The 24,335-nt window shown below is 52.9% G+C and overlaps 2 protein-coding genes across 10 annotated transcripts in view; one reads left to right on the forward strand and one right to left on the reverse strand.

The window, feature by feature from the left end:
• The first annotated feature begins 89 nt into the window (after window positions 1-89).
• Window positions 90-24,335, forward strand: part of CRYBA4 (crystallin beta A4) — a 29,787-nt gene continuing 5,541 nt past the window's right edge. The window contains exons 1-6 of one of the 8 annotated variants that reach the window (XM_055405431.2): window positions 90-415; window positions 7,895-8,012; window positions 21,116-21,279; window positions 22,775-22,861; window positions 23,214-23,291; window positions 23,879-23,929. In XM_055405431.2, coding sequence (XP_055261406.1) covers window positions 23,271-23,291; window positions 23,879-23,929 — 72 coding nt within the window. In that variant the 5' untranslated portion in view covers window positions 90-415; window positions 7,895-8,012; window positions 21,116-21,279; window positions 22,775-22,861; window positions 23,214-23,270. Of the gene's footprint in view, window positions 416-7,894; window positions 8,013-15,962; window positions 17,014-17,308; window positions 17,536-21,115; window positions 21,280-22,774; window positions 22,862-23,213; window positions 23,292-23,878; window positions 23,930-24,335 lie in introns of those variants that run through there. The other 7 variants (XM_088828297.1, XM_088828298.1, XM_055405430.2 and 4 more) reach the window with 7 other exon arrangements.
• CRYBB1 (crystallin beta B1) lies at window positions 6,857-21,025 on the reverse strand. 2 transcript variants are annotated; one of them, XM_088828296.1, is made up of 6 exons: window positions 19,171-19,272; window positions 17,756-17,935; window positions 15,737-15,855; window positions 11,479-11,611; window positions 9,058-9,200; window positions 6,857-7,143 (listed from the first exon to the last, which is right to left on the reverse strand). In XM_088828296.1, exons 1-6 carry the CDS (start codon window positions 19,255-19,257, stop codon window positions 6,960-6,962), a joined length of 846 nt encoding a protein of 281 aa, XP_088684422.1. In that variant the 5' UTR covers window positions 19,258-19,272; the 3' UTR covers window positions 6,857-6,959. The 2 variants fall into 2 exon arrangements, with proteins under 2 accessions (XP_088684422.1, XP_055261404.1); XM_055405429.2 differs by lacking the exon at window positions 19,171-19,272 and adding an exon at window positions 19,653-21,025 and having other exon boundaries at window positions 6,858-7,143.

Here is a 24,335-nt window from a genome sequence, read left to right on the forward strand (position 1 = left end):
TGCCGGGCAGTGGAATGATCGCCAGGAAGTGGTGTGAGAGAAGAAAAGCAGACCCTGGGCAGAGTGTTTTAAATGCTGTTTGTATACAACAGAAGAGACGAGAGGGAAGGGCTGTCCTACAGTTCGTATACGTCAATGGTTCTCAAAGAGGGTGTGATTTCGCTCTTTTGAGGGCCGCCCCGCTCCCAGGAAGACATTTAGAAAAGTCTGAAGACATTTTTGGTTGTCACCGCTGCGGGGGGCGGGGGTACATTTCTACTGGAATCTAGTGGGTGGAGGCCTGGGATGCTGCCAAATAGCCCACAATTGCGGGGAGGAGGGCTGACCTTCCCCCCAAACCAAGAGCCATCCAGCCTAAAATGTCAGTAGTGCGGGGTGGAGAATCCCTGACAGACAAGACGAAAGCTCCGGGCTGGTAGGTCTCATCTCAGCCTAACTTCTCTGTGCCTCTGTTTCTCCATCTGTAAAACAGCAGATAATAGACCGATCTGTGCGTTACATGCATGTGGGTTGACTACCTGAAGGAAGGGGAGGAAGGGGAACAGGCTTACTTTTTACTGTGAGCCTCTGTTCTTTTTCGGTTTGAATTGCAAGCCTGGCAGGCTACAGTCCATGGGGTTGCAAAGAGTCGGACACTACTGAGCGACTTCACTTTCACTTTCTTTCATATATTACCTATTTAAAATAATTTCTATAATAATTTCCACCATAACTGCGTATATAAATATACACACACAGGGTTGTTGTTTCTGCGTGTGCTCAGTTGTGTCCCACTCTTTGCGACCCCGTGGACTGTAGCCTGCCAGGTTCCTCTCTCTGTCCATGGAATTTCCCAGGCAAGAATAATGGAGCGGGTTGCCACTTCCTTCTCCAGGGGATCTTCCCGACCCAGTGATCAGGTCTCTTATGTCTAATGCATTGGCAGGTGGGTTCTTTAACACTAGTCCCACCAGGGAAGCTCATATACGTATATAATTACCTTTCTATAAATTATATAATTAGATACTATTTAGGCATGGCTCTAAGCACTCTATCTATACTTTAATAACCTTGTCAGAGATCTATTATCATCCCCATCTTACAGATAAGAAAAAGATGACATATAGATATTAAGTAAGTAATCTGTCCATGTCCAGCCATGTGTTTATTTGTAGCTCATTCATTAATTCACTAATATGCCAATAAGTAGTGCCTGCCATGTAGGAACTGCCTGCTAGAACTGGCAAAATGAAACCCCCTGCTTCCATGGAACCGGCTGTTACTGAATAATGTTATACAGTGTTTTTCATGCACATACCACAGGCTTGGTGTGACTCACTGCGTGGTAACCCTACTGGGTGTTTTCTAATGTCCCTTTCTGGGTAGAGAAATGTAGATCAAAGGAAGAGAGGTCTTACTGTAGCGACATGCATTTCCTGAGCACCCTGTGACCCTGTGCTGGGCATGGGAGTCAGAAAGTAACACAAGAGCAAGGGTCCTGCATCCAGGTGGGGGAATCTGAACCCTCCAACAAGCATTTTGTGTGTGCCTGCCTGCTCAGTTGCTCAGACTTGTCCGACTCTTTGCGACCCCGAGGACTGTGGCCCTCCAGGCTCCTCTGTCCGTGGGATTTTCCAGGCAAGAACACTGGTGTGGATTGCCATTTCCTCCTCCAGGGATCTTCCTGACCCCGGGGTAGAACCACGTCTCCTGTGTATGCTGCAGTTCCCAACAAGCATTAGGGAGCTGGAAAGAGGGTGATCAGCCTGGTCTACAGAGTGAGGGCTGGGGTGTTTACACTGAAGCCTGAAGCACGGCTCAGGGGTCAGAGGAGATTGTGTCAGTGGCAGGGACCCACAGGTACAAACATTCAGCAGGAAGGACTGTTGTCATGAAGTGCAGAGTGGGCGGGATGTGGGTGGGTAAGAGGAGCTCAGGGAGGTCTGCAGGGCTTTGTGGGCTGGAAGAAGGAGTCTGGTAGAGATGGAAAGATACGGAAGGCGGGAAACAGAGGAAGAAGGGGCCGGCTTTGCTTTCCGCGAAGATCCTCTGGCTGTTGTGCAGAGGAGGACAGGTGGGGAGACAGTTTTGGAGGCTGTTGAGATACTCTGGGGGAAGCTGGTCAACCCAGCAGGGCTGGGGGCATGGAGGGCACGTTCGGGTTCTAGAAATATCTGGAAGATAAAACTGGTAGATCTCAGTGGTGGCTCTAAAGAAGGGGACCAGAATGATCACCTGGTTTCTAGGTTGGATCTCTTCTCTCAGCCCCCCAACTCAGAAAACCCCTTCAGGTCTCAAGCTGACTGTCTCCTCCTTGAGGAAGCTTAACCCTACCCCCAACCCCCACCCCTGGCAAATGTCCTGATGAGATGGATACTGGACAAGGCAGCCTGGGAAACTGTTGTGACTTTGAAAGTGTAGATGAAAAAGTTTATTCCTGTTTGCTCCTCTAGCCTATGAACAACTGGGACAGGGGCATTTTCTGTCTTCCCCAACCTGTCTCCCCAGAATCTAGACACACAGGAGCCCCTCTGTCGATGGTCATCGAAAGCAGGAAGAATAAATGTGGCACAAAGCATGTGGGTTCTAAACCCCTTTCCTGACATCCAAAAACATGATGATTCAGATACTTGCTATGCTCTAAGCACCTTATAAAAAGGACATTCAAGCTAATGATTTACTCTTTCCAACACCCTCTAAGGTTTTATTATCATTACTCCCACTTTACAGATGAGGAAACAGAGGTTCCATCAGGTAACTGGGCTTGATCAAGGACAATAGCTAGTACATGTCAGAGCTGAGATGCAAACTCAGGATGGTGGTGGGTGGTGGGAGGGGGAAGGCTGAAGGGGGAGTGGAAGGTGACCCAGCAGTGGGCAGGAAGCGAGGACAGAGGGGCAGCCTCACTTCTCTCGCTGGAAGGATGTGGGGTTACCCTAACTACCTGGGTACCCAGGCTTCACAGAGGACTTTGATCTTGGGCATCGGATCCGGGTGACTGGCTGTCATGGCAACATGGCCCTAAAAAGATGCTCATCTCTCTAGAAGCTCCGCAGGGCACTCTAGCAACGTGCCCTTTCCCCAAAACTCAGTTGCACCGTCTGGCCCTGGCACAGGAGAGATGATGCCGCGGGTGGTGCTCCCATGCACATCCCGCCCCCTGCACACACATATCGCTGACTTTGTACTGACATCCCAATGCTCAAAATGCTGTGGGCTGCCTCGGTCACCGTGGATGGGAGATTCCATAACCGAGGTGCCTGCTCTTCCCAAAGGTGTAAGACTCAAAGATTCACGAGCTGGGATCTAGGTGGGAAATGTAGCGACATCCCAGCTTGCCCAAGCATCGCATCCTGAAGCCAGCGTTTACAGTAAAACTCATGCAGAATCCAAGCCAGCGCTGAGAAGCCCCTGAGAAGGCTGTGGGCACCACGGCCATGTGGCCAGTCCAGCTCCACTGGGATCCCCCAGCATCGTGCCCATGATCGCTTCTGTTGAGCACCTGATTAAGTAGAAACTGAAAGTTTCTGTTTCGAGGCAAAAATGTGACATCTGTAAGCTCTGAAATCCTGCTGCAGGTGGTGAGACGCTCACATTTCAAGAGACACGTAGAAGCTAGGACCCAAGGGAGGAACAATAATAGGTTTATAACTCTCATGTCACCCTCACTCCTGGCCTTTTTAGATGTTCTTTTCTTTTCCTTGTTTCATCTTGTTACTTATTTTTGCTTGTACTTTTTATTGGTTCTCTGTTTTCTATTACCACATTTTGTTTGTTCATAAATTCAGTAGCAAAAGTTAAACGTATTGATAAAAACAAATTCAATATAAAATAACTAGTTCGTTATTTTCTTCCAAGTTTTTTCAGCTGTTTTTGCCAAGTGTATGTATTATGCATCAGTGATGCTAATGTGCACATTTTTAAAATATAACACCTGTGAGAAAATAAAAACATCAACAGGTTTGAATGGAAAGCAATCTGGAAGGTTTAGACTATAAATGCAAAGAAATTTAAGGACTCACTTCACTGATGGATTTCCAGAGTGTTTTCTTTTTATGGGATTCACAAAATTGACACGCTGAAAAAGTTTTGCCTAAATATTAATAAATTTAAATATAATATATATTTATATATAAATATAAAAAGGTTAAAGTAGTTCTTTCAATAAGTATGAAATAACAATTCTAAGTGATTACAAAGTAACTTATATTTGAATGGATGTATTTCTCTTTGTGTTTCTTGGATCATAAGATCATGTGGCATCTTGCCTTTGATGAGGTCTAAGCACTGAAGAAATATGAAAGTTGGATCTGCGTGGCTCATACAATTCCACTACAGAGTTTCAGAGCTGTACTCACACACCTTAGGAGCTGAGAATGGGTATCTATGTAGCTTGATACTGGACTCCGAGGATTGTGGACACTTCAAGATGCATTACAGAATCATTGAGAATCACAGAAGTTTGGAAACACAGAGTCCCAGTATCAGAATCTTGAGGCTAGATGGACTTGTTTAAGCTGCCATTTTACAAATGGCAAGAATGAGTCCCTGGGTACAGAAGCAATTTGCCCAACATTTGGTAGCTCCTAGCAGTAGAGCAGGACTAACACCCATATCTCCTGATTCTCCCACATCACCCAGGGCTCCTACCTTCTGGTCTGAGACAAGATACCCTGACTTCACACGCAAGAGGCTGGTCAAATTGGAGGGTGGAAAAACTAGGGTGGGAGGAAGAAGGAAAATGCATGTCCCAGAGGGGAAGGTCTTCAGCTTTGAAGCTCAGCGAAACCACAGAGTGGGGTGCCGTGAGCCCCGCTTTTCCTTCCGCCCCCTCTTCTGCCGCACTCTGCATTCCCTCTCACCCCCGGCCTCTACCCGCTCAGCCACCAAGCTACTCCTCCCACTTTAATAAGCGTCACTTGGACCCACCGCAAGCTCTCTCCACCACTGTGCCTTTGCCCACGGTGCCCCACGGCTGCCGAGTACAGCTGCACAGGTTGGGCGCCGCACAACGGTACCATGCTGGCATCACAGACAGCACAGATTTGCGCCAGTGCTTCCTGGCAGATGGCAGTCGAATGTCTCTCTGTTTGTCTCATGTGGCTGCGCTGGGTCTTCGTTGCAGCGGGGTCTTTTCACTAGGACACACGGGCTCCCTAGTGGGGCTGCACAGGTCTAGTTGTTCTGTGGCGTGTGGGATCGCAGGTCCCCAACCAGGGATCAAACCCACGTCCCCTGCATCACTAGGCAGATTCTCAACCACTGGACCACAACGGAAATCCCGGCAGTCAAATGTCTTGAGGAAGAAGTATCTTTTCATCATTTGCACGAAGGTGCCATGTAGGGTAGCAGGGACCCTGCTGTTTGCTCTGCCTGGAATGCCATCTCCCTCGTTCACCACCAAGTCAGCTCCCACTTCATCCTTCAAGGCCCCCTTCAAATACCCTCTTCCCCAGGAAGATATCCATGGCAACACCTCCCCCAGGCTTCCCACAGAGTTTAATGACTCAGAACATGGGTCAAAGCTACTTGTTGATACAGGAGTCATACTGCCTGGTATAGATTTCCAGCATAGGGCATGTGCCATTTGTAGCGGGAGAGATGATACTAAGTGGAACTTGGACCCAGGACTAAATCAGATACAAGAAAATAACCCTCTTTTGACTCTTCTTTGATAAAATCAGGGAGAAACAGTTCAGTCTGGGCAAGCACTTCTTTCAGACCTCCCTCCGACACTTGCTAATTACCCATTTCATCAAAGAGTGAGCAGGCTGCAGGCTAAAACTTAAGCAAGCAGTGGTATCTGCTGATAATTCAGTGCTTGACCGTCTTTAAATTATATTTACTTAAATGACTGCTTCCTATCTATGACATAGGATGCCAGTTTTCCATATCCTGTAGTGTTATCAAGTTTTACTTACAAATCAATGCATTTAAGCACACAATGCTATCTATTTAAACAAAAATGATAAATAACAAGACAGGTGGTAAGAAGAAAAGGCAAAAAAAAAAAAATCGGAAGAGTAGTACCTGAAGGAGTAGAATTTGAAAACACAGATATTATTTTTTTAAGACGGTGACTCTGGAACCTGACTGGGTTCAAATCTTGACTTGACAGCTGTGTGACCTTAGGCAGGCTGCTTTCCCGCTCTGACCTTCAATTTCCTCACTTGTTAAATAGGAATAATTATACCATACTGGCCTCCTAGAGTCATCCAAATGCTGAAAGTGAAACTCCAATACTTTGGCCACCTGATGGGAAGAGCTGACTCATTTGAAAAGACTCTGATGCTGGGAAAGATTGAGGGCAGGAGCAGAAGGGGACGACAGACGATGAGGTAGTTGGATGGCATCACCCACTCATCATGAGTCTGAGTAAACTCCAGGAGTTGGTGATGGACAGGGAGGCCTGGTGTACTGCAGTCCATGGGGTTGCAAAGAGTCGGACACGACTGAGTGACTGAACTGAACTGAAGAGTTGTCCAAAAGATATACAAAGAGAATGCAAAGAACTTAGTGGTACTGGCTGGGTTCTTTTTTTTTTTTTTGAGTTGTAGTTTTTTAAACTTTAAAAAAACATTATTTGATTTATTTGGCTGTATCAGGTCTTAGCTGCGGTGTGTGGGATCTATGTTACATCATGTGGGATGTTTTGCTGTGGCGCGTGGACTCTCTAGTCAAGGCGTGAGGGTACAGTGGCCCCACGGCATGCGGAATCTTAGTTCCCTGACCAAGGATCGAACTCGTGTCCCCTGCACTGCAAGGTGGATTCTCAACCACGGGTCCACCAGGAAATTCCTATGCTTGCTGTTTTGATTATTATGATACTTATCAAGACGGACGAAGTCGCATGCCAACACTGAGGCCTGTATCTGTTCATAGACCCAGGAGACAGCTTGGCTTCAGGGATTTTTATTTGCATGGGGAAGGTGGGGGCGATGAGTCTGCAGCAGGGCGGGCCGCACGAGCAGCACGTGGACTCACTTGGGCGGCTCGGCAGCCAGGACGGGGAAGCAGCCTTCGCGATGCCACTGCCGGTCACGCAGGCGGCGCACGGCCTGCATCTGTGGCTGGAAGGCCCCCCAATCGTTCCAGTGCCGGAACTCGCCAGGCTCCAGGAGGTACTGGTACCCACGGTAGCCAGGATACTGGTAGCCAACCCAGCTGGGGGGAAAGCAAGAAGGACGGTGTGGAGGCGGCCTGTCTCACTACCTGGCACCTCGATGCCCCCCTGGACCCGCGAGTCCTGCATCCAGCCTGGCAGCCTGTGCTCCACCCCTCACCTGTCTGCGCAGGCTGGGGGCACCCGGGGCTCCTCTGGGTGGGCTTGGCCCTTTCCTGCTGGCTCTGGGCAGTGATCTCACCTCTCTGACAGATCTTGGCTTCCTCCTCTAAGTGAAGCGGGGATGGTCATGGGAGCTGGTTTATGAGGGTTTGGGGGGCTAAAGGGGAAAATGAATCAAAGTACTTTGCTAAGTGGATTACAGGTACATGGTCGGGACAGTAATACACATTCCACTGAAAGTGATGACCTGGAGCTCAGAGAACAGGATCCAAGGGAGTGAAGACAGGGCTTGGGGACTGGTTAGCAATAAGAAGGGGCAGTCTTGGTTCAAAAACTGGTTTCCTTTGTCCGAAAGTGAATTTGTGTGAAGTGGCTGGGAACACACATTCTGGTATCAGAGACAATCAGTTCAAATCCTAGCTCTGCCGTTTACTAGACAGGTGACTTATCAGAACCCCAGCTTGCTGTCTGTGAAATGGGGATGGTGAAAACCTGTCTCATGGGTGTACTGTAAAGACTCAATGACTATTCACTGAAAGAAGTTAGCATGGTGCTCGGTCCATCATAAGCACTTAATACAGCTTATTATCCATGATTAATTTCTAATTCTGTCGTTGCCTCTGCTGGGAGGATCTTTCCAGGTCTCTCTCAGATCCCCTGCTCGTCTTTCAAGGTCTGGCTTAAGTTCCAGCCTCCTCAGGTAAACCTTGGACCTGCCCTCCACTCCAGCACACAGTACCAGTCCCAGGTAAGTCTCCCTCTTACTTGCTGTGTGGACCATCTCTTATCTATTATCGCGGGACATCATCTCACAGGTGTACTGACATCCCCCTGCTAGACTGAATAAGCCCCTGAAGGCAGGAGCTGAGCCTTCTTCACCTCTGCCTCCCTCCATGTGCTGAGCACAGAGCCTGGCTTATTCACAATGTTTGATAAATTTCAGATGGCTTACATACTGGAATACTGGGTGTCAGGGAAGGATGAAAGAGCAAGAGAAAGACCACAGCCCTGATGGTGTTATAGGAGCTCGGAAAAGCATCCGGGGTGGAGAGTTAGATGCCTTCCACTCGCCTCGAGGAGATCAGCGGTGTCTCGTACGGTTCTTTGGAGGCAGGGGGATGGATAAAGTGACCTCCTTTGGGTATCTGGCCCTTCCCTGTGTTCTCATGGACATGGGGTCAAGGGGGGCCTCTGTTTTGAAATCTTCAAATCCTAGAGTTCAGAGCAGAAAGAATCCTCTGGGATTAGGAACTCTGATGTGCCCATTGTACAGAGGGCAACACTGAGACACCAAGAGGGCTTGTGGCTCACCCAGGCGCCACAGCGCATCAGTGACAGGGTCGAGGCCCTCACCTCTCAGATGTCACTCTGCTCATGTCCCCAGAGGCTCCGATCTCCCTGGATATTTCCATTTCCTCCACCCGCCCAGACTGGTCTACTCACATCCACTCTGCTCCTCCTTGCTTCACTATTTCTCCAACCCAAACACGGGGCTAGAAGAGCCGACTCACTCCATCTTCCCACTTCTTAGGACAATTGCTAGCTTTGTTTACACCAACATGTAATTCATCAACACATGACTCCACCCCCTCCCCCTAGGGCGATGACACTTTCTTGGCAGAATCTAGGCCTCTGGCCTTTCCTGCCTGTCTGATGTTGCATCTTGTCAGGGGGCCAGAGTCGGAGGGTGCCCGAGTTGGGGGGTGCCCTCCCGGGCTGGAGGGGGGTGCCCTCCCAGCCTGCCTGAGCTTGAAGTGAAGCAGGGGATGAGGGCCCACAGGAGCAGGGCTTACGTTCCGCTGGAGACCCTCACGCTGCCCACGCGGTCACAGAAGCCATAGACCCAGAGGCTGGGCACGTCATCCTCCTGGATCTCCATGGTGTTGCCCTTGAAGTTGGCCCCTTCGAACAGGCAGAGCTTGTGCTCCTGGGCGTCCTGCGGAAGGAGAGATGGGGTCAGGGGTGAATGGGGCCTCCTGGGTGTGTAGAGACAGAGCTGAGCCTGCTCAGGTCATCATGGGATTGTCAACATCCAGCCTCAAAGCACCCTTCTCATCCGGAAATATAAGGATTTCAGCCTCTACTTCACAGAGCGAACCCATATAGAGCACATGATGCCTGGCATACACCAAGTGCTCCAGACAAAAACACTCAATATTTTTATTATGCCGATCAGGGGTGCAGAGGCTCAGAGAAGTTAAGCTTCTTGACCAGCGTCACACAGCCAGCCAGGGTCAGAACCCTCCAGAGAAGCGTGTCCCTGCTCTTGTTAGGGGAAGCACACTGATTGAAACCGCCCACCCTGGCCAGGCACCATAGTTACCATTCACATGAGCTGTTTTATGACAGGAGATCCTGGTAAAGAATACGGAACTAATAAACCACCACCAACCGGAAGAGTTAGGGAAAGGTGGAAAGGAGACACCACATGTCCGTCCACTTCCCAGAAACCCTCTCGCTGGCATCCATCTTGGCTGAGCGATGAGTGCACCACCAGGAAAGACTCTGAACTAGAATGATTGGCCAAAGACCACCCGGAAACTAATCCCATCACCAGAAAACCCGGGACTGCGAGCCACGCGGCAGAGCTGTTTTCCTGGGTTCCCTCACCCTACTGCTCTCCACCAGGGTGCCCTTCCCAGTAAAATCTCTCGCTTTGTCAGCACATGTCTCCTCGGACAATTCTTTTTTGTGTTAGACAAGAGCCCAGTGTCGGGCCCTGGAAGGGGTCACCTTCCCTGCACCAATGTGGCACGCGGGATCTTAGTTCCCGGCGCACCTAAGTTCAATCCTGAGCCACCAGGGGAGCCCCTAATGTTTCACATCCTCATTTTTCTTTTTTGCTATGTATTCAAAGCCTGGCGTGTATGTTACACATCTCCATTTTGGACTAGCCAAGATTCAAATGTTTAAGAGCTACATGTAGCTGCTGTATTGGACAGAAAAGCTCTCGAAGCTACTGCAGGTGGCCTAGCTGATTGCTCGATCAAACAACCGTCTGCTGACCTAGACTGCCTTATAAGGACCATGGGTTGAGAGAAGAATCTATGAATTCTCGCCAAAGGTCCATTGTTAAGGCTGATAATTCAGCCTCAGATTCTTAGAAGAACATGATCAGATTGGATAACCCATTAAGATAGATCTGCTGAGGCCAAACAACTGGCTGTGGGCACCTGATAGTCTCAAATAGACGTGCACGAAAACTCTTAACGAAAATTCCCACCACGGAAAGCAGAAGTTGGTACCATCATCAGAAACTGACCTTGGTGAGTGAAGACGTGGCTGGTTAGTGAATCGCCATCAACATAACTCTGAAAAAAACCCTGTGACTGGCGTGGGGATAACTCCAACCTATTTCAGTTTTGAATCTTCTTGAAGTTATATTACTTTAGTTAAACATTACAAAGGGGCTAATTCAGTATAGAGTCTTATTGTCAGGGAGTTCATCGTACCCTTCTGCAATATCCCTCTTTGCAGCCATCACGTAAGCTTCAACCTGAATGTCTGACATTTTGGGTGGACATCGAGATTTTTCAAAGCTCCCCAGGAGGCTCTAAAGTGTAGTCAGGGACTAGAAACATTCTACAAACAGAATCAAGGAAGGCAACAGCCGGCAGGTTCAGTCACACTCTTGAGAGCAGTGAAGAAGGAGAAAACTGGGTTCCAGGGGCTTCCCGGGGGCTCACTGATAGTCTGTCTGCCAACACAGGAGACTCAGGCTCCATTCCTGATCTGGGAGATCCCACGTGCCCGGGCGCAGCTGAGCCTGAGCCCCACACTGCTGAGCCTGTGCTCTAGAGCCCGGGAGCTGCAATGAGTGAAGCCTGTGTCCTCTGGAACCTGCTCTCCACAAGAGAAGCCACCGCAACTAGAGAGCAGCTTGTGCGCTGCAACAAAGAGCAGTTCCCGCTCTCTGCAACCAGAGAAAAGCCTGCGGACCGATAGAAGCCCAGCAAAGCCAAAATGAAAGAAATGAAACTATATTTAAAAACAAAACCGAAGGAGCCCAGGGCACGTGATAAGTGTTTCACGGGTGCCTTGTGAATTGACCAGCATAGAGCCATTGCCCTTGGACCAGCTCAGAGGTCACTGCCCAGCATTCCTTCTTCATTTCTCCTGCTCATCTGACTCCTCGGGTCTCCTGGCCATCACACCTCGGGCTTGCTCCTGCCCCAGAATCTTCCCCGCCTGAGTCTGGTCCAGGGGCCACTCACCATTTTGATGGGCCGGAAGGACATGAGCCGGTCGCTGCGGTAGCTGCTAGACCACGTGTCCCAGCGTGGGTATTCGCCTTTCTCCAGGACGAACATCTCCCCCCGGAAGTTGGACTGCTCAAAGGCAACCCAGCTGGACAGGGAGAGAGGTGGGCAGGGTGGGGAAAGTCAGGAGGGGCGAAGGCAGAGAGGAGAAGCCATCATTGGTAGAACCCTCTCCCCCCACTTGCCTTCCCATCTTTGCCTTGCAACACAGCCCCAAGGAGCCCCTCCCTGGAGGTGGGGAGAGGCTGATCCCAGGTTATGCTACTGACTGGCAGGGAGACTACGGGCAAGACGCTTCACTTCTCTGAGCCTCGGTTTCCTCAACTAATTTGCCTATTTTCTTGAAGTTGGTGCAGGATTAAATGAGACGGTGTGTATAATTACAGAAGCCAAATATCTCCCCAGATGTAGGATTTACACATAATTTTAGCACTATGAGGACTTGGGGGAAATAACACATCAGAAGACATTTTAAAAAACCCCCAAAGACTCTTGAGAGTCCCTTGGACTGCAAGGAGATCCAACCAGTCCATCCTAAAGGAAGTCAACCCTGAATACTCATTGGAAGGACTGATGCTGAAGCTGAAGCTCCAATACTTTGGCCACCAGATGCAAAGAGCTGACTCATTGGAAAAGACCCTGATGCTGGGAAAGATTGAGGGCAGGAAGAGAAGGGGGCGGTGAGAGGATGAGATGGTTAGATAGCATCACTGACTCATTGGACAGGAATGTGAGCAGACTCCAGAAGACAGCGAAGGACAGGGGATCCTGGCGCGCTGCAGTCCATGGGGTCGCAACAAGTGGGACATGACTTAGCGACTGAACAACAACAATTTATCCTTGTAGCAAAGGAAGAACCGGCCACCGGCCCAGAGTCTTGAGCAGGCTAGTATACTGTGTTCACAGTAGGAATCTTTCCTACAGATACCTTTTACTTAAGCAGGTGATACTATCTTTCCATTTGTAAAAGTGATGCAAAGGTTCTTTTGATATATATTTATTTGTGTCAAAAAAGGGTCATTTAAAAATGAAGTAGGGACTTCCCTGGTGGTCCAGTGGCTAAGACTCCACGCTCCCAAAGCAAGGCGCCCGGGTTTGATTCTTGGCCAGGGAACTAGATCCCACATGCCGCAACTAAGAGCTCGCATGCCACAGCTAAAAGACCCGGGGCAGCCAAATAAATAGATATTATTTTAAAAATCAAATAAGTGTATTAAACAAATAATATTCCTGGAGGAATGTGGGTAGGGAAAAATTGGTACAGGTGCTTGAATCGTGTTTGATAAAGGCTGGCCTAGCAAACAGAATACAATAATCAGTACGGGGGCAGTGGAAGGGGAATGAGAGTAGCAGTCACCCCTCAGACACCTACGAGAATTAAATGTGATTGTGCATGTGTGGTTGTTCAGTTCTCTAAAAGGGTTAATCACAAGCTTGACATCAGAAGGGGGCTTTCTCAGCACAGCCTGATTGAGGATGGGAAGTCAGCTTGTTGTTAAAAGGACCAGGGATTCTGGGGGAGATAAGATGATGCCCATTTCATAGATGAGGAGGCTGTGACGAAGGAGACCCTTAAACTTTCCTCTCTGTGTTCCGGAGTTCTCAGGGGACAAGAGAGGGCTGGGGGACATTAGTCTCATCTCCCTGATGGGGGCTGGGACCCTCCTCTACCCAGAATGAGAGGGGGAAGATGGGGGCGGGGAGGCTGCTGGCACGGGCTGAAACAGAATGTGTCCAAGGAGCCTCAGGTCTCGTCTGAGGAAGGCGCCAACCCACATAGCAGAGTGACAGAAGTGATGATGCAGATTTATTCTTCCAGAATAGAGGCGAATCTGCCTCAGCCCCACAGAGGCTGGAGCACAGAGAAAAGGATGGGCAGGTGGCTGGCAGGTGGATGGATGGATGGAGGAACCGATGGCTGAATGCCGGGCAGATGGGTGGATGAACAGGTAGGTGGCCAGGTAGACGGCTAGATCTGTGGATCTGTGGAGGAGGGTATTGATGGCTGGCTGGATGCATGATGGAGAATGGATGGAGGGAGGGAGTGCTGAGTAGAGGGATAAGTAAATGGCTGGAGAATGAGCGTGCAGATGGATGGACGAACTGATCTACAGATGGATGAGTGGGTGCATGGAGAGGGAGCCTTGGAAGATGGCGCCGTGCAGGAGTTAAGAGGATAGACTTTGGAAACAGACAGACCCCAGTTCTAGTCCCACTTTAGCATTTATTTTCTGTGTGATCTGGGCAAGTCACTTGAGCTCATTAAGCCTCCGTCAAGAAGAAAGGATTGCAGCTACCTTGTCAGGAGGTGATGAGGGTCTAAAGAGAAAACACAGCCAGCAAGATGGCTCACGATGAAACAGGGAGGCAAGCTGCAGATCTGAGCTTTCGGAAAGACAGATGCTGATGTGGCCTTGCCACCCTGCCGCCCTCTCCTCCGACTGTCTTGTTCAGGAGTCACAGTGCCCAGTGAGGGCCTGGCAGAGGAGTGAGGAGACGTCCCTATTAGTGCTTTTTCTCACCTCCCGTGGCTCATAGGAGCGAGGAGAGAGGTAGGGCAGGAATCTCAGTTCACAGATATGGGGAACTGAGGCTCAGAGGGGATAAGTCACTGGTCTAAAGTCACAGGGCGGTGGTGGCGAGAGTCTGCTGAGGCCTCCTGGGTTTCAGGCGGGCTCGCCTCCCCTGCCACCTGTGTGAGGGCACGCCTCTCCTCCCTTCCCCCTGCTGGTGCCATCCCCTCAATCGCTTTCTCCTTCACTGTTTCTCCCAGTTCTGCTGGTCCCGACACGGGCCCGGGGCCCTGGGACACAGGACCTTATCTCTCCCACCAGGCGCAGTCCCAGAGCACACACCGAAGACCAGCTGCAGCTTTGTTGGAGGAGAAACACTCTGGGTTTGAGTCACTGATAATGAAAAAAGCCTGAAAACCCAAACTGGCCACATCCGGCAGCTTCTCTTCTCAGCTGGGCTTTGAGTCTGAGGGTGGGGCTGAGGTTACCAGCCTACCCTGGCCCACGGTAACTTGGCTAAACACACAGAGCATCAGGGAGCATCAATAATCCTTGTTACCACCGGCTAACGTCTGGGCATTCACAGAATGCCAGTCCCATGCTGCATTATTGCCTTCAGACTTGAAAATAATCTAGTGGAAGGGAGGGGAACCATTACTCTGCCCATTTCAGAGATGAGGAAACTGAGGCTCAGACACTGAACAAGGTAAACAGGGGAGTTGGGACTCACACCCAGGCCTGTCTGACCTCAAAGCCTATCTCTGCCCTCTGTACCACCCAGAGCCCCAGGATGCTGGGTGTACAGGCTAATCATACCGCTTGGGGGCTTTTTAGCTGGAGAGATGAGGCAAACGGGCCCCGTGGGTCTTGTCCAGCGGTTGGCCCTGCGCCCTGAGCATAGTCCACAGGGGTTGAAGTTGACCCAACCACTATGTCCAAGGGACAATTATTCCTGCCTTAGGCCCAGAGAGTCATGGGCAGCCCAGAGAGTCATGGGCGGCCTGTGGAGCAGGATGATACAGGCACTGTGAGTGAAACTCATCAGCCTGAGTCAAACCCAGGCTCTGCCACTCACCCTCTGAGCCTCAGTTTCCCCATCCATCAAATGGGAATAAGAATCACCCCTCCCCCACACAGCACGGTAGGATCATCTAGGTAAAGCCCTCAGTTGGTGCCTGGCGCCTCGTGGGTACTCAGCAGAAGCTTGCTACTATCCTTAAGGCTGCTTGCTGCCCAGGAGAGGGGACAGCTAGTGGACACCTGGCCCTGTGCCCTCCTCCTGCCGTCAGTGATGGGCGGGGGGCTCCTTCTGCAGCAGAAACAACATTTCTCTGGAGCCGGGCGTCACGCCTTACTGTCAGTGAGACCTTATGCCTTTCAGATCACCTCTCCGAGGCTGTTTCCTCATCTGTAAAATGGGAAGGAGACCATACTTCCCTTTCCTCCCTCTTGGCTTTGAAACAAGCCCTAGAAATAATACACAGTTGGCCCCAGTATGGGGGGTCCTGCATCTGTGAATACAGAAGTCAGGCTGGACCTGAGCATCGGCGGATTTTGGTATCTGCTGGGGGTCCCGGAACCCCCGCGGAGGGTACTGAAGGATGACCGTGTGCGTCTCTGCTAGCGCAGGGGAAGGCAACAAAGAGCAGTTATGGTTGTTCTGGTATTCCAAAGTGCCCCTCCCCAGCCTAAACACTCACGGTCCGGAGGTGACAATGAGGCTGCGCACTCGTTCGAAGCCACGGTCTCCCAGGTTCAAGCACTCCCCGGAGAATTCCACCCGCCGGCCCTGGAAGTTCTCCTGCTCAAAGACTGCCAGCTGTAGGAGAGAAGCCCCCGTGCCCAGGGAGCAGAGTGAGGGGGGAGCACCTCTAAAGCGGAGAGGCTCCAGGGCAAATATGCATTAAGTACCTGTGTACCGAAGAGCAGGCTGTGCCCAGATCACCCGAGAGCTTGCTGGGAGCCAAGGTCTGTGAAACGACCCTGTCCTGCCTTCCCTCTACTTCTGAACTTAACATCTGCACCATCTTTAGGAACTGATGGATATTCCTTCCAGGCCTTTATCTGTGCTGTTCCTTTTGCCTGGAATGCCCTCTCCATCACACACCCCAATCCTGGATCTCATGTTCTCTGTCCTGTTCTAGGCTCAGATGTCACCTCCTCCAGGAAGCCCTCCCTGATACCCTTTCCCTGAGTGAGCTTGGTCGAGTGCTCCCCCACCCCCACTGTGCTCATCCCATCAGCAGCACAAGTAACACACACACAGTCACTGCTGGTTTGCTTCTGCGTCTTTAGGTACCCCTCTCCCCTTTCACTCACTCCTTCCAGAGACCAATGGGGTGGATCTATTTCTGTATCTCCCAGCCCCAGCCTCTGCCACAGAGCTGATGCTCAGGAAACATTCATAAGTCTACCCGTCAAACCACAAGGGAGGCCAGAAGCAGGGGCCCCGGTGTCTACGTGGGCTAATACCCTCCTCTCACTAAGCATCCAATGTTGGTTTTTGTCTGCTCCTGGTCTGGAGCTGGGAAAACGTTGCCATTCGCTTGAACCGAGGCAAGCGTGTGCCTTCTTCTAGCCCCAGTTTCCCCAGCTGTGAAAGGGAGAGAGGATCAACACACCCATGACCCAGCCCTTCCACTCCTACACTTTTCCGCCCAAGAGAAGCTCCTACAGGTGACACGGCTAAGAACACTCTGACCACATTGTTTATGACAGCAAAGCTAGCACCCACCCCACGATCCTCAGGAGTGATGGACACGCTCTGAAATATCACACAGCAGCCACAACAAATGACCCACAGTAATGCGCAACAGCATCAGTGGCTGTTATAAATCTCATAGGAGGTACAAAAGAAAAGCGAAAACCCCGGAACGGTTACATACAGTATATTTCAATAAGATAAAAACAGATGAAGTGTAAACATATACTTTTAAAAGAATAATGCATCAAAGCACATAAAACAGCAAGCAAGCAGGTGAGGGGGCGGGGTGAGGATGGCAGTTCCCTCGCCCAGGGGAGGAGGGAGGTGGGCTCCCGGGAGGGTGTGGGGGGCGCGTAGGAGGAGTGGAGGGGCGGGGGCGGGGTCACGTTGAAGTCAGATAGGGGCTGTTTACCAAGTCCTGCCTTTTCGTGTAAATAGCGGGTTTGCAGATGCGTGTTGTATTCATGAAAAATCAAATTGAAATTAAACCATTAAATAAGGGGCCGCATAAGTAAAAGCCAGCCGGGGTGGTGGGGGGCAGGGTGGACTGCCTGACAGCGTGTCATGACCCAGTTCTGAATATCCGCGGTTGCAACCCAACCCGGTCCCAGGGGACCGGATGCCTGGTTCTCCGGGAGCCCTTTCAGCTTGACCGGCCGCTTGGAAACACTTTTCAGGAGGAGCTGAGGGCGGCCTTCTGCCCGAGAGGACCTTCTGGGACAGCTGTTTCCTGATGCTAAGCCAGCCCGCTTTCTTTCTTTCTGTTTGATGCTTTCGACAAAAACTCGAAAGCAGGTGCAAGCCTGTTGGGGATCCGGGCGGGAACGCGGTGGGGTGCGGAGGGGGCGGTGGGGGCGGTGGCGGTGGCGCGCGGGCGGTGGCGCGCGGGCGGGGGCGCGCGGGCGGGGGCGCGCGGGCGGGGGCGCGCGGGCGGGGGCGCGCGGGCAGGGGCGGGGCGGGGACGCGCAGGCGCAGTGGCGCAGCCCCGCCGCCCCGCCCCCAGGCCCGCGCTCACCTTGTAGCTGCCGGGAGGCAGGTCCCCTTTGGCGGCGGGCGCCGGCTGGGCGGGGGCCGGGGCGGGGCCGGAGCCCGGGGCGGAGCCTGGGGGCGGGGCCGCCTTCCCCTTCCCGTCGGGCCCTGGGTTCACGGCGGCGGTGGCCGAGGCCTTGGCCGCGGGCTGAGACATGGTTGCCGCCTGCGGAGGTTTTGTGAAGATTACCCTTTGGCCCGGGTTCAGAAAGGCCCGGCATCCCCCGGGCTGCCTCCCTGCTTCTCGTCCCCCCATCCGCCTATGTGCTCAGGCTCCTCCAAACTCACCTCCTCTCTTTCTCCCTCTAAGACGGACGCCTGGAAAGCTGGCTGTCCCCATCTCCTCTGGGGGGACCCCCTCATTCCTCCTAGCTGCCTGCACCCCGCTGGCTGCCGTGTCCTTCCTCCCTGCCCCCTGGAGTCACTTCTCACGCGCGCATCACTTAGCACGCTTCTTGGCTCAGGGCAGCTTCCATGTGCCCCAGCAGATTCATAACAAGAATGTCCCGCTTGGGGAAGCCCGAGAGATATGAGGCTCATGAATGGAGCATCCTTCCCTCAGGATGACCTCTTATCCCCTCGGAGCAAGCTGGGGCTCAGAGAGCGGAGGAGGCCTGACGGGGCCCACACAGCTGCTAAGTGGTGGGACTCCTTCCAGTTTCAATGCCAGCAGACAAGGCCAGCGACCGGGCTTTGAGTGAAGTCGCTCAGTCGTGTCCAACTCTTTGGGACTCCCGTGGACTGCATGTAGACTACCAGGCTCCTCAGTCCATGGAATTTTCCAGGCAAGAGTACTGGAGTGGGTTGCCATTTGCTTCTCCAGAGGATCTTCCTGACCCAGGGATCGAACCCAGGCCTCCCGCACTGCGGGCAGACGCTTTACCGTCCGAGCCACCGAGGCTTTGCCACCTACTTATCCTGAAGACCCATCCTTCCGTCCTCAGTGCCTGGCTCAGCACCTGGCACACAGGAGAGGCTCACGTAACACCTGCCCAGAGATTGCACGCATGCCTCTTCCTCTCTCCTTTTTCTAAAACCGTGCCTCTGGCACTGCCTGGGAACGTGTGTGTGGGTGCAGACACAGGCCTGGGCTGCGGGAGGCTCCTGACACGGGCGGCTCAGGAGACGCCAGTCAGGGTTCAGCAAGAGCTGTGGCCGAGTCGGCCTTGGGTGGAGAGGCCTCTGGTCAGTTCCACTGGCTCCTCCTTACTCTGGGGTCATGGGCACCTGGAGTGTCTGAAGAATGCCTGTCTTTGTCCCCCGGGGGTGGAAAATGCCCCCTTTAACTGTGGAGACTGTTCCCAGAGACTCCAGGACCCCCCTCCAGCACACATCACGAGTCCCTGGCCACAGCTTCCTCAACACTTTCTGTGAGAGAGAGCTGGCTGGGGGCAAGCAGACCCCTCCCTGGGCCACCTCTTGAGAAGCACTGTCATGACTCCGGGGTGCTCTGCCCGGCGGTAGGGAGGCCAGACAGCTGGACCACATCTGTGGCTTCCAGGCTCTTGCTTACCCCGCCCCCAAAGTCAGGCTCGGAATCGACAGTCCCCTGGGCTGGCGCTGGGGTCCTTTCGTATCCGCTGCGCCCCCCACCCCCATCCCTCTCTGACCCGTCGCTCCCGTCCTCCTCCCCGCCCCCTCCCTCGCAGCTGTCCTGGTTATTCCCGGCTCCTCTCGCCCTGTGCCCGCCCTTCTGTCCGTCTCTGCTTCTTCCCCGTGTCTTGCCCTGCTTAGGCCTCTGTGCCTCTCTGTCCTTTCTTCTCCCCCCCCCCCCCGCCTGTCTCCTGATTACCCCCGTGTCTCTGACTCTCTCCTGCTCTCTGTCCTTTCTTCTCTTCCCCCCCTCCCCTGGGGCTCTTGGCCAAGGGTGGGTCCCCTCTTACCTGGGGCCCTGCTATTTGCTGCTGGAGGACAGGCCGGCGGGCAGGCTTGGTGCAGCGGGTGACCAGGGCCGACCCCCCATTTTATAGTCTGGCAGACACCAGATCCTGTCTTCTGTGGCACAAAGTGGCAGCTGGCTCAGCAGGCCCCGGCCAGAGAGTCGGGGGGGCCTTGGAGCCCCGGCCCTGCTGGGTTCCTGCGGAGGGCAGCACTTTCCATTGTGAGCTCGGCACGCACAGCAGAAACCCTGGCCAGCAGCCACATGGCCTTGCCTCTGCCGGGCCCCTGCCCCGAAGCTGCTCTCATAGACTCCCGCCAGGTATGGGCCTGTGACGGGGACCCCACTGGCTGCCAATCCAGGGAAAGCGGGAGCCTCCAGAAGGTCAGTTGGAGACCTGGGTTGGAATCCAGGCTCAGCCACTCTGCGCCGCATGGCCTCAGGAAAGCCTGCCTTGGGGCCTCTGTGTCTGTGGTTACAAGTGGCTCAGGTGTCCCTGCGGGGCTGCTGCACAGGAAGGCAGGGGACAAGGGGTAGCACTAATGCATCACCCCTGCCATCTGGGTCAGTCCCCAGGACAATCCACCTTATCGGGTACTTTCATTATACCCATTTGTCAGATGAGCAAAACTAAGGCACAGAGAGGTCAGCGCCAGGAATGGGCTGGGTGCAGGGAGAGCCAGGGAAACCGCTGGGAGAGAGAACAGGGACTCAGATTGGGAGAAGTGGAGAGTGACAGAGAAAGAGGGATGATGGAGACAGAAATATGGACGGGGAGAGGGAAGGGTGAGGTGACAGAGACGGACAGACAGACGGAGCAGCCAAATAGAGCAATAGAGTCGGAACAAGGGAATCTCATCCAGTCCCCTCATTTCACACTTGGAGAAACCGAGGCCTGGGGGGAACCATGGCTTTCAACACGGCCACACAGGATGAACTGACACCGAGGCCACACCGGCCTGCAGTCTGCCTCCCCGGCCCCTGGTGGTGGTGATGGGCTGGGGGAGGAGGGGATTCTCCTTAGGTCCTTGTTTCTTCTGTGGGGGTCCAGGGTCCCAGACTCCCCACGGAGCCCAGCCCTGCCTCGCGTGACTCAGGGGCAGCTCTGCCGTCCGCCCATCCCCCCCACATCGCACCACCTCACTTCCCAGCCTTCCCCCCAGCCTTTCATCCTGGGCCAAGGCCTTGGTTGGGGGGGCAGCAACCGCAGGATAGGGCAGCCACTGGAACGGGGGCCAAGATGCCTGCGGTGGGGGCCACCCACAGGTCTGGGTTTCAAGGCCAAGACGTCTGGGGCAGTTCCGTGTCCCCCATGGCAATGGGCGGTCAGCCAAATGGTGGGGGCGGAGGTAGGGGGGCCCCTCCTATGCCTCCCTCCTCCCCCATGCCCCCTCTACCCCCCCCATGCTGGGTGGCTCCACTCTGAGCATCTGACTGGCATGGTTCCTGCAATCCTCGTTATTTCAGTGGGGGCGCTGGGCCTGATCCTCTTCGCAGACGAGGAAACCGAAGCATATCCCTCTGCCGTCTCTCAGCCCATTTCCTCATCTGTAAGAATGGAATTGGAAGTCACACGTTTTGAACTCCTGAACCCAAGCTCTTAAAAACCATGCCCTCTTGCTTTCATACAAGTAAGTATTTTCAAGTAAGTAAGGGTAGTCATTAAGTATTTAATAAACATTTAAGAGGAATCATTTCCCCCAGCTTTACTGAAATATAACTGGCACACAACAGAGGGTAAAGGTTTGCTGTACGTTACTTGATACATTTACAAATTGCAGAGTGATTGCCACCTCCCTGTCATCACACCGTTACTGTTCATGTTCTTGAGGGGAAAACACGAAAGATCTGTTCCCTAAGCAGCATTCGCGACTGCGTTACACCATCAGCTATGACCACCATGCTGTCCATTAGGTCCCCAAACTCGTTAGCCTTGTAACCGGGAGTTTATGCCCTGTGAGCATCGCCTCCCTGTCTCCTCCACCTCCCAGCTCCCGGTGCTCTGCATCTTACTCTCCACTCCTCTGATTTTGTCCTTTTAGGTTCCATATGTAAGTGAGATCATACGGTATTTGTTTTTCTCTGATTTATTTCGCTTAGCATGACGCCTTCGGGGGTCTATCCGTGTTGTCATGGACGGCAGGGTTTTCTTCTTTCTCAAGGCTGAATAATATTCCATTGTATCTGCATATCACAGCTTATATATCCACTCATTGGATAAAGAGTGGATGGATAATTAGGTTATTTCAGTTATCCACTATTGATGGGTAATTAGGTTATTTTCACATCCTGGCTATTGTGCATAATGCTGCAATAAACATGGAAGTGCAGATGTGTCAATAGCAATTTTTTTAAAATTAGCTACAATGATGCCAGTGATGATGGAGACACGTGATGAATGTCAGGCTCCAGGAGCCGTTCCAGAACAGTGATGCTGTTCGTGTGTAATTCACATTTACCCTCACAATACCCCATCTCTTAGGCTGAACCCAATTTACCTGTGTACCCATTTTACATATGAGGAAACTAAGGCTCAGAGAGACGAAGTAACGGGCTCAAGGTTACCCAGCCACCAAGACTGGGACGTAAACCCGGGCCCTCTGGCCACGGAGGCTGCATTCTTGGCCTTTAACCTTCCTGGCAACCTGATCTCAAAGTTGTGCCTTTGATCAGGCTGCATAGAACCCACCCAGAGGGCACTAGTATTGCCATCTCACAGCTCACATCTCCGTGAGCTGACTTGGACGTTCTCCAGCTCACCCAGAGGGATCTGGTTTCCAGTCATGCTCTTTCCTATGCCATGAGAGGACCCTCTTGGGCCAATTTCAGAGGGTGGGAGTGAGGGGAGAGGTGTGTACAAAGCGAATTCTATGAACCCCGGATGTTCAGTGGTGCAGCACAGTTTGTAAAGCATGTTCAGGCCACCAGCACCTTCCTTCTGCCCACGGAGCTAGCTGGACCCCTCTCTGGGGGGTGTGCCCTCCAGAGGCCCTGGCCCAGCCACCTGTCCTACCTGAGTCCCTCTGTGCTCCTTTAGCCCCATTGGGTCACCATACCCAGATTCCCACCTCTGCACTCTTGCCAGCAAAAGCATCTCACTCGCTATAAATCCTCCACACCCTGCAGAACCGAGTTTCAATGCCACCTCTACCATGAAGCCCACCCTGGTTGCTCCCACGGGAAGAAGAAGAAGGAACCTGGAAGAGGGGAAAGGTACGGGTATTTGTTGAATGCCTGTGCCAGGCATGTGACATACTCTCATGCCACTTTATAGTTTATCCTTGCTCCATTTTACAGGAAGAAATAGGGGGGAGGACCTGCCCCAGGTCACACGGCTAGGAAGGCTGAGGTGTTTGGACTCTTGGTCCACCGCTGGGTTAGGGTGGAGCTGGTTAGGGTGGACCTTCTTCCTCTTGCCTTCTTCACGGGTGACCCCGAGGGGGGCACCCTGGCCTCTCCCTCCCAGCCGAGGCCAATGGTGCTGACACTTCTCCATCGGAGCCACAGGCAGGGCTGGCTTTTGTTCCCGTCACTCACTTGCTGAGTCAGGGCTCTGTCCCCCCAGGGGCCCTCTCTCCTCCCTGCCTATAAGAGCCTGACCTCAGCCGTTCCCGGGTCTGGCATGTTCTCTGGGTCCATCTCGGTAAGTCCTGGCTTGGAGAATGGGTGGGATTCGAGCTCTGGGTGAGTCTCCTGGGAGGCAGGGGAGACCCTCATCCCCAGTCCTGGGGGGATACCACTGAGTTATCCCGAATGCCATCCTCATCGAACCAGGCTCCAGACCTCGAGACCAGTACCTGCGACGCCGTTTAAAACCCAAATGATTCCTGTAATCCTGCTGCCTCAACTCCCGCTCTTAGATTCTCCTTTCTGGGTCAGGTGCTGTCTTTTGGGAGGCTCTCAAGCTGAGCACCTTGGTGCTTGCCAGGGGTGCAGCATCCACCCACCCGCAGCCACGGAAAATTTCCCCAACTGAGTAGATAAAACAGCATAGAGGGGGCTTAGAGGAACGGGACCCAGAATGGGGTCATTTTGAGACCAAGAAAGGATGGAAGAGAAGGAGATGGTACTGGAAAGTGGAGGAGGGGGACAGCCCAAAGCCACACTTTGCCCTTCATCTTGGGCACTTCTGGACCCCACCTGGGTACCCATCTGCTCAAACCAGACTTCAGTTTCAAGGAGGGGAGCAGAGTCGGGGTGGAAGCTTCCTCACCTTCTTCTGTTGCCTAGGAAACGAGCGGCATGTCTCTGCAGTGCACCAAGTCGGCGGGACACTGGAAGGTAGGGAGAGGCGCTGGGGGTGGGGGCCGACGTCTGGGGAGGGGGCGGGCACAGGTCCAACCCAGGTCATGCGGACCCCTGCCCCGCCTTCACTGAATCCCCACTCACCCCTAGAGCGGGGCAGTGATGAGGGCCCATTTCACGGAGAATGTAGTTGAGGCTCGGAGAGGGAGAGGGTCTTGCCCGGGGTCACACACAGAGGTTCTTGATTTGAACTTGGGGCTTCCTGTCCCCGAATTCAACCGTCTCTCTGGCAGAAAGCAACAGGTCTTCCCTGTAGCTCAAACGGTAAAGAGTCTGCCTGCAACGCAGGAGACCCGGGTCCGATCCCTGGGTTGGGAAGATTCCCTGGAGAAGGGAATGGCAACCCACTCCAGTATTCTTGCCTGGAGAATCCCATGGACAG

This window comes from Moschus berezovskii, chromosome 19 (assembly GCF_049115385.1).
Source record: "Moschus berezovskii isolate FMDL1 chromosome 19, NW_MosBer_1.0, whole genome shotgun sequence".
NCBI lineage: Eukaryota > Metazoa > Chordata > Mammalia > Artiodactyla > Moschidae > Moschus > Moschus berezovskii.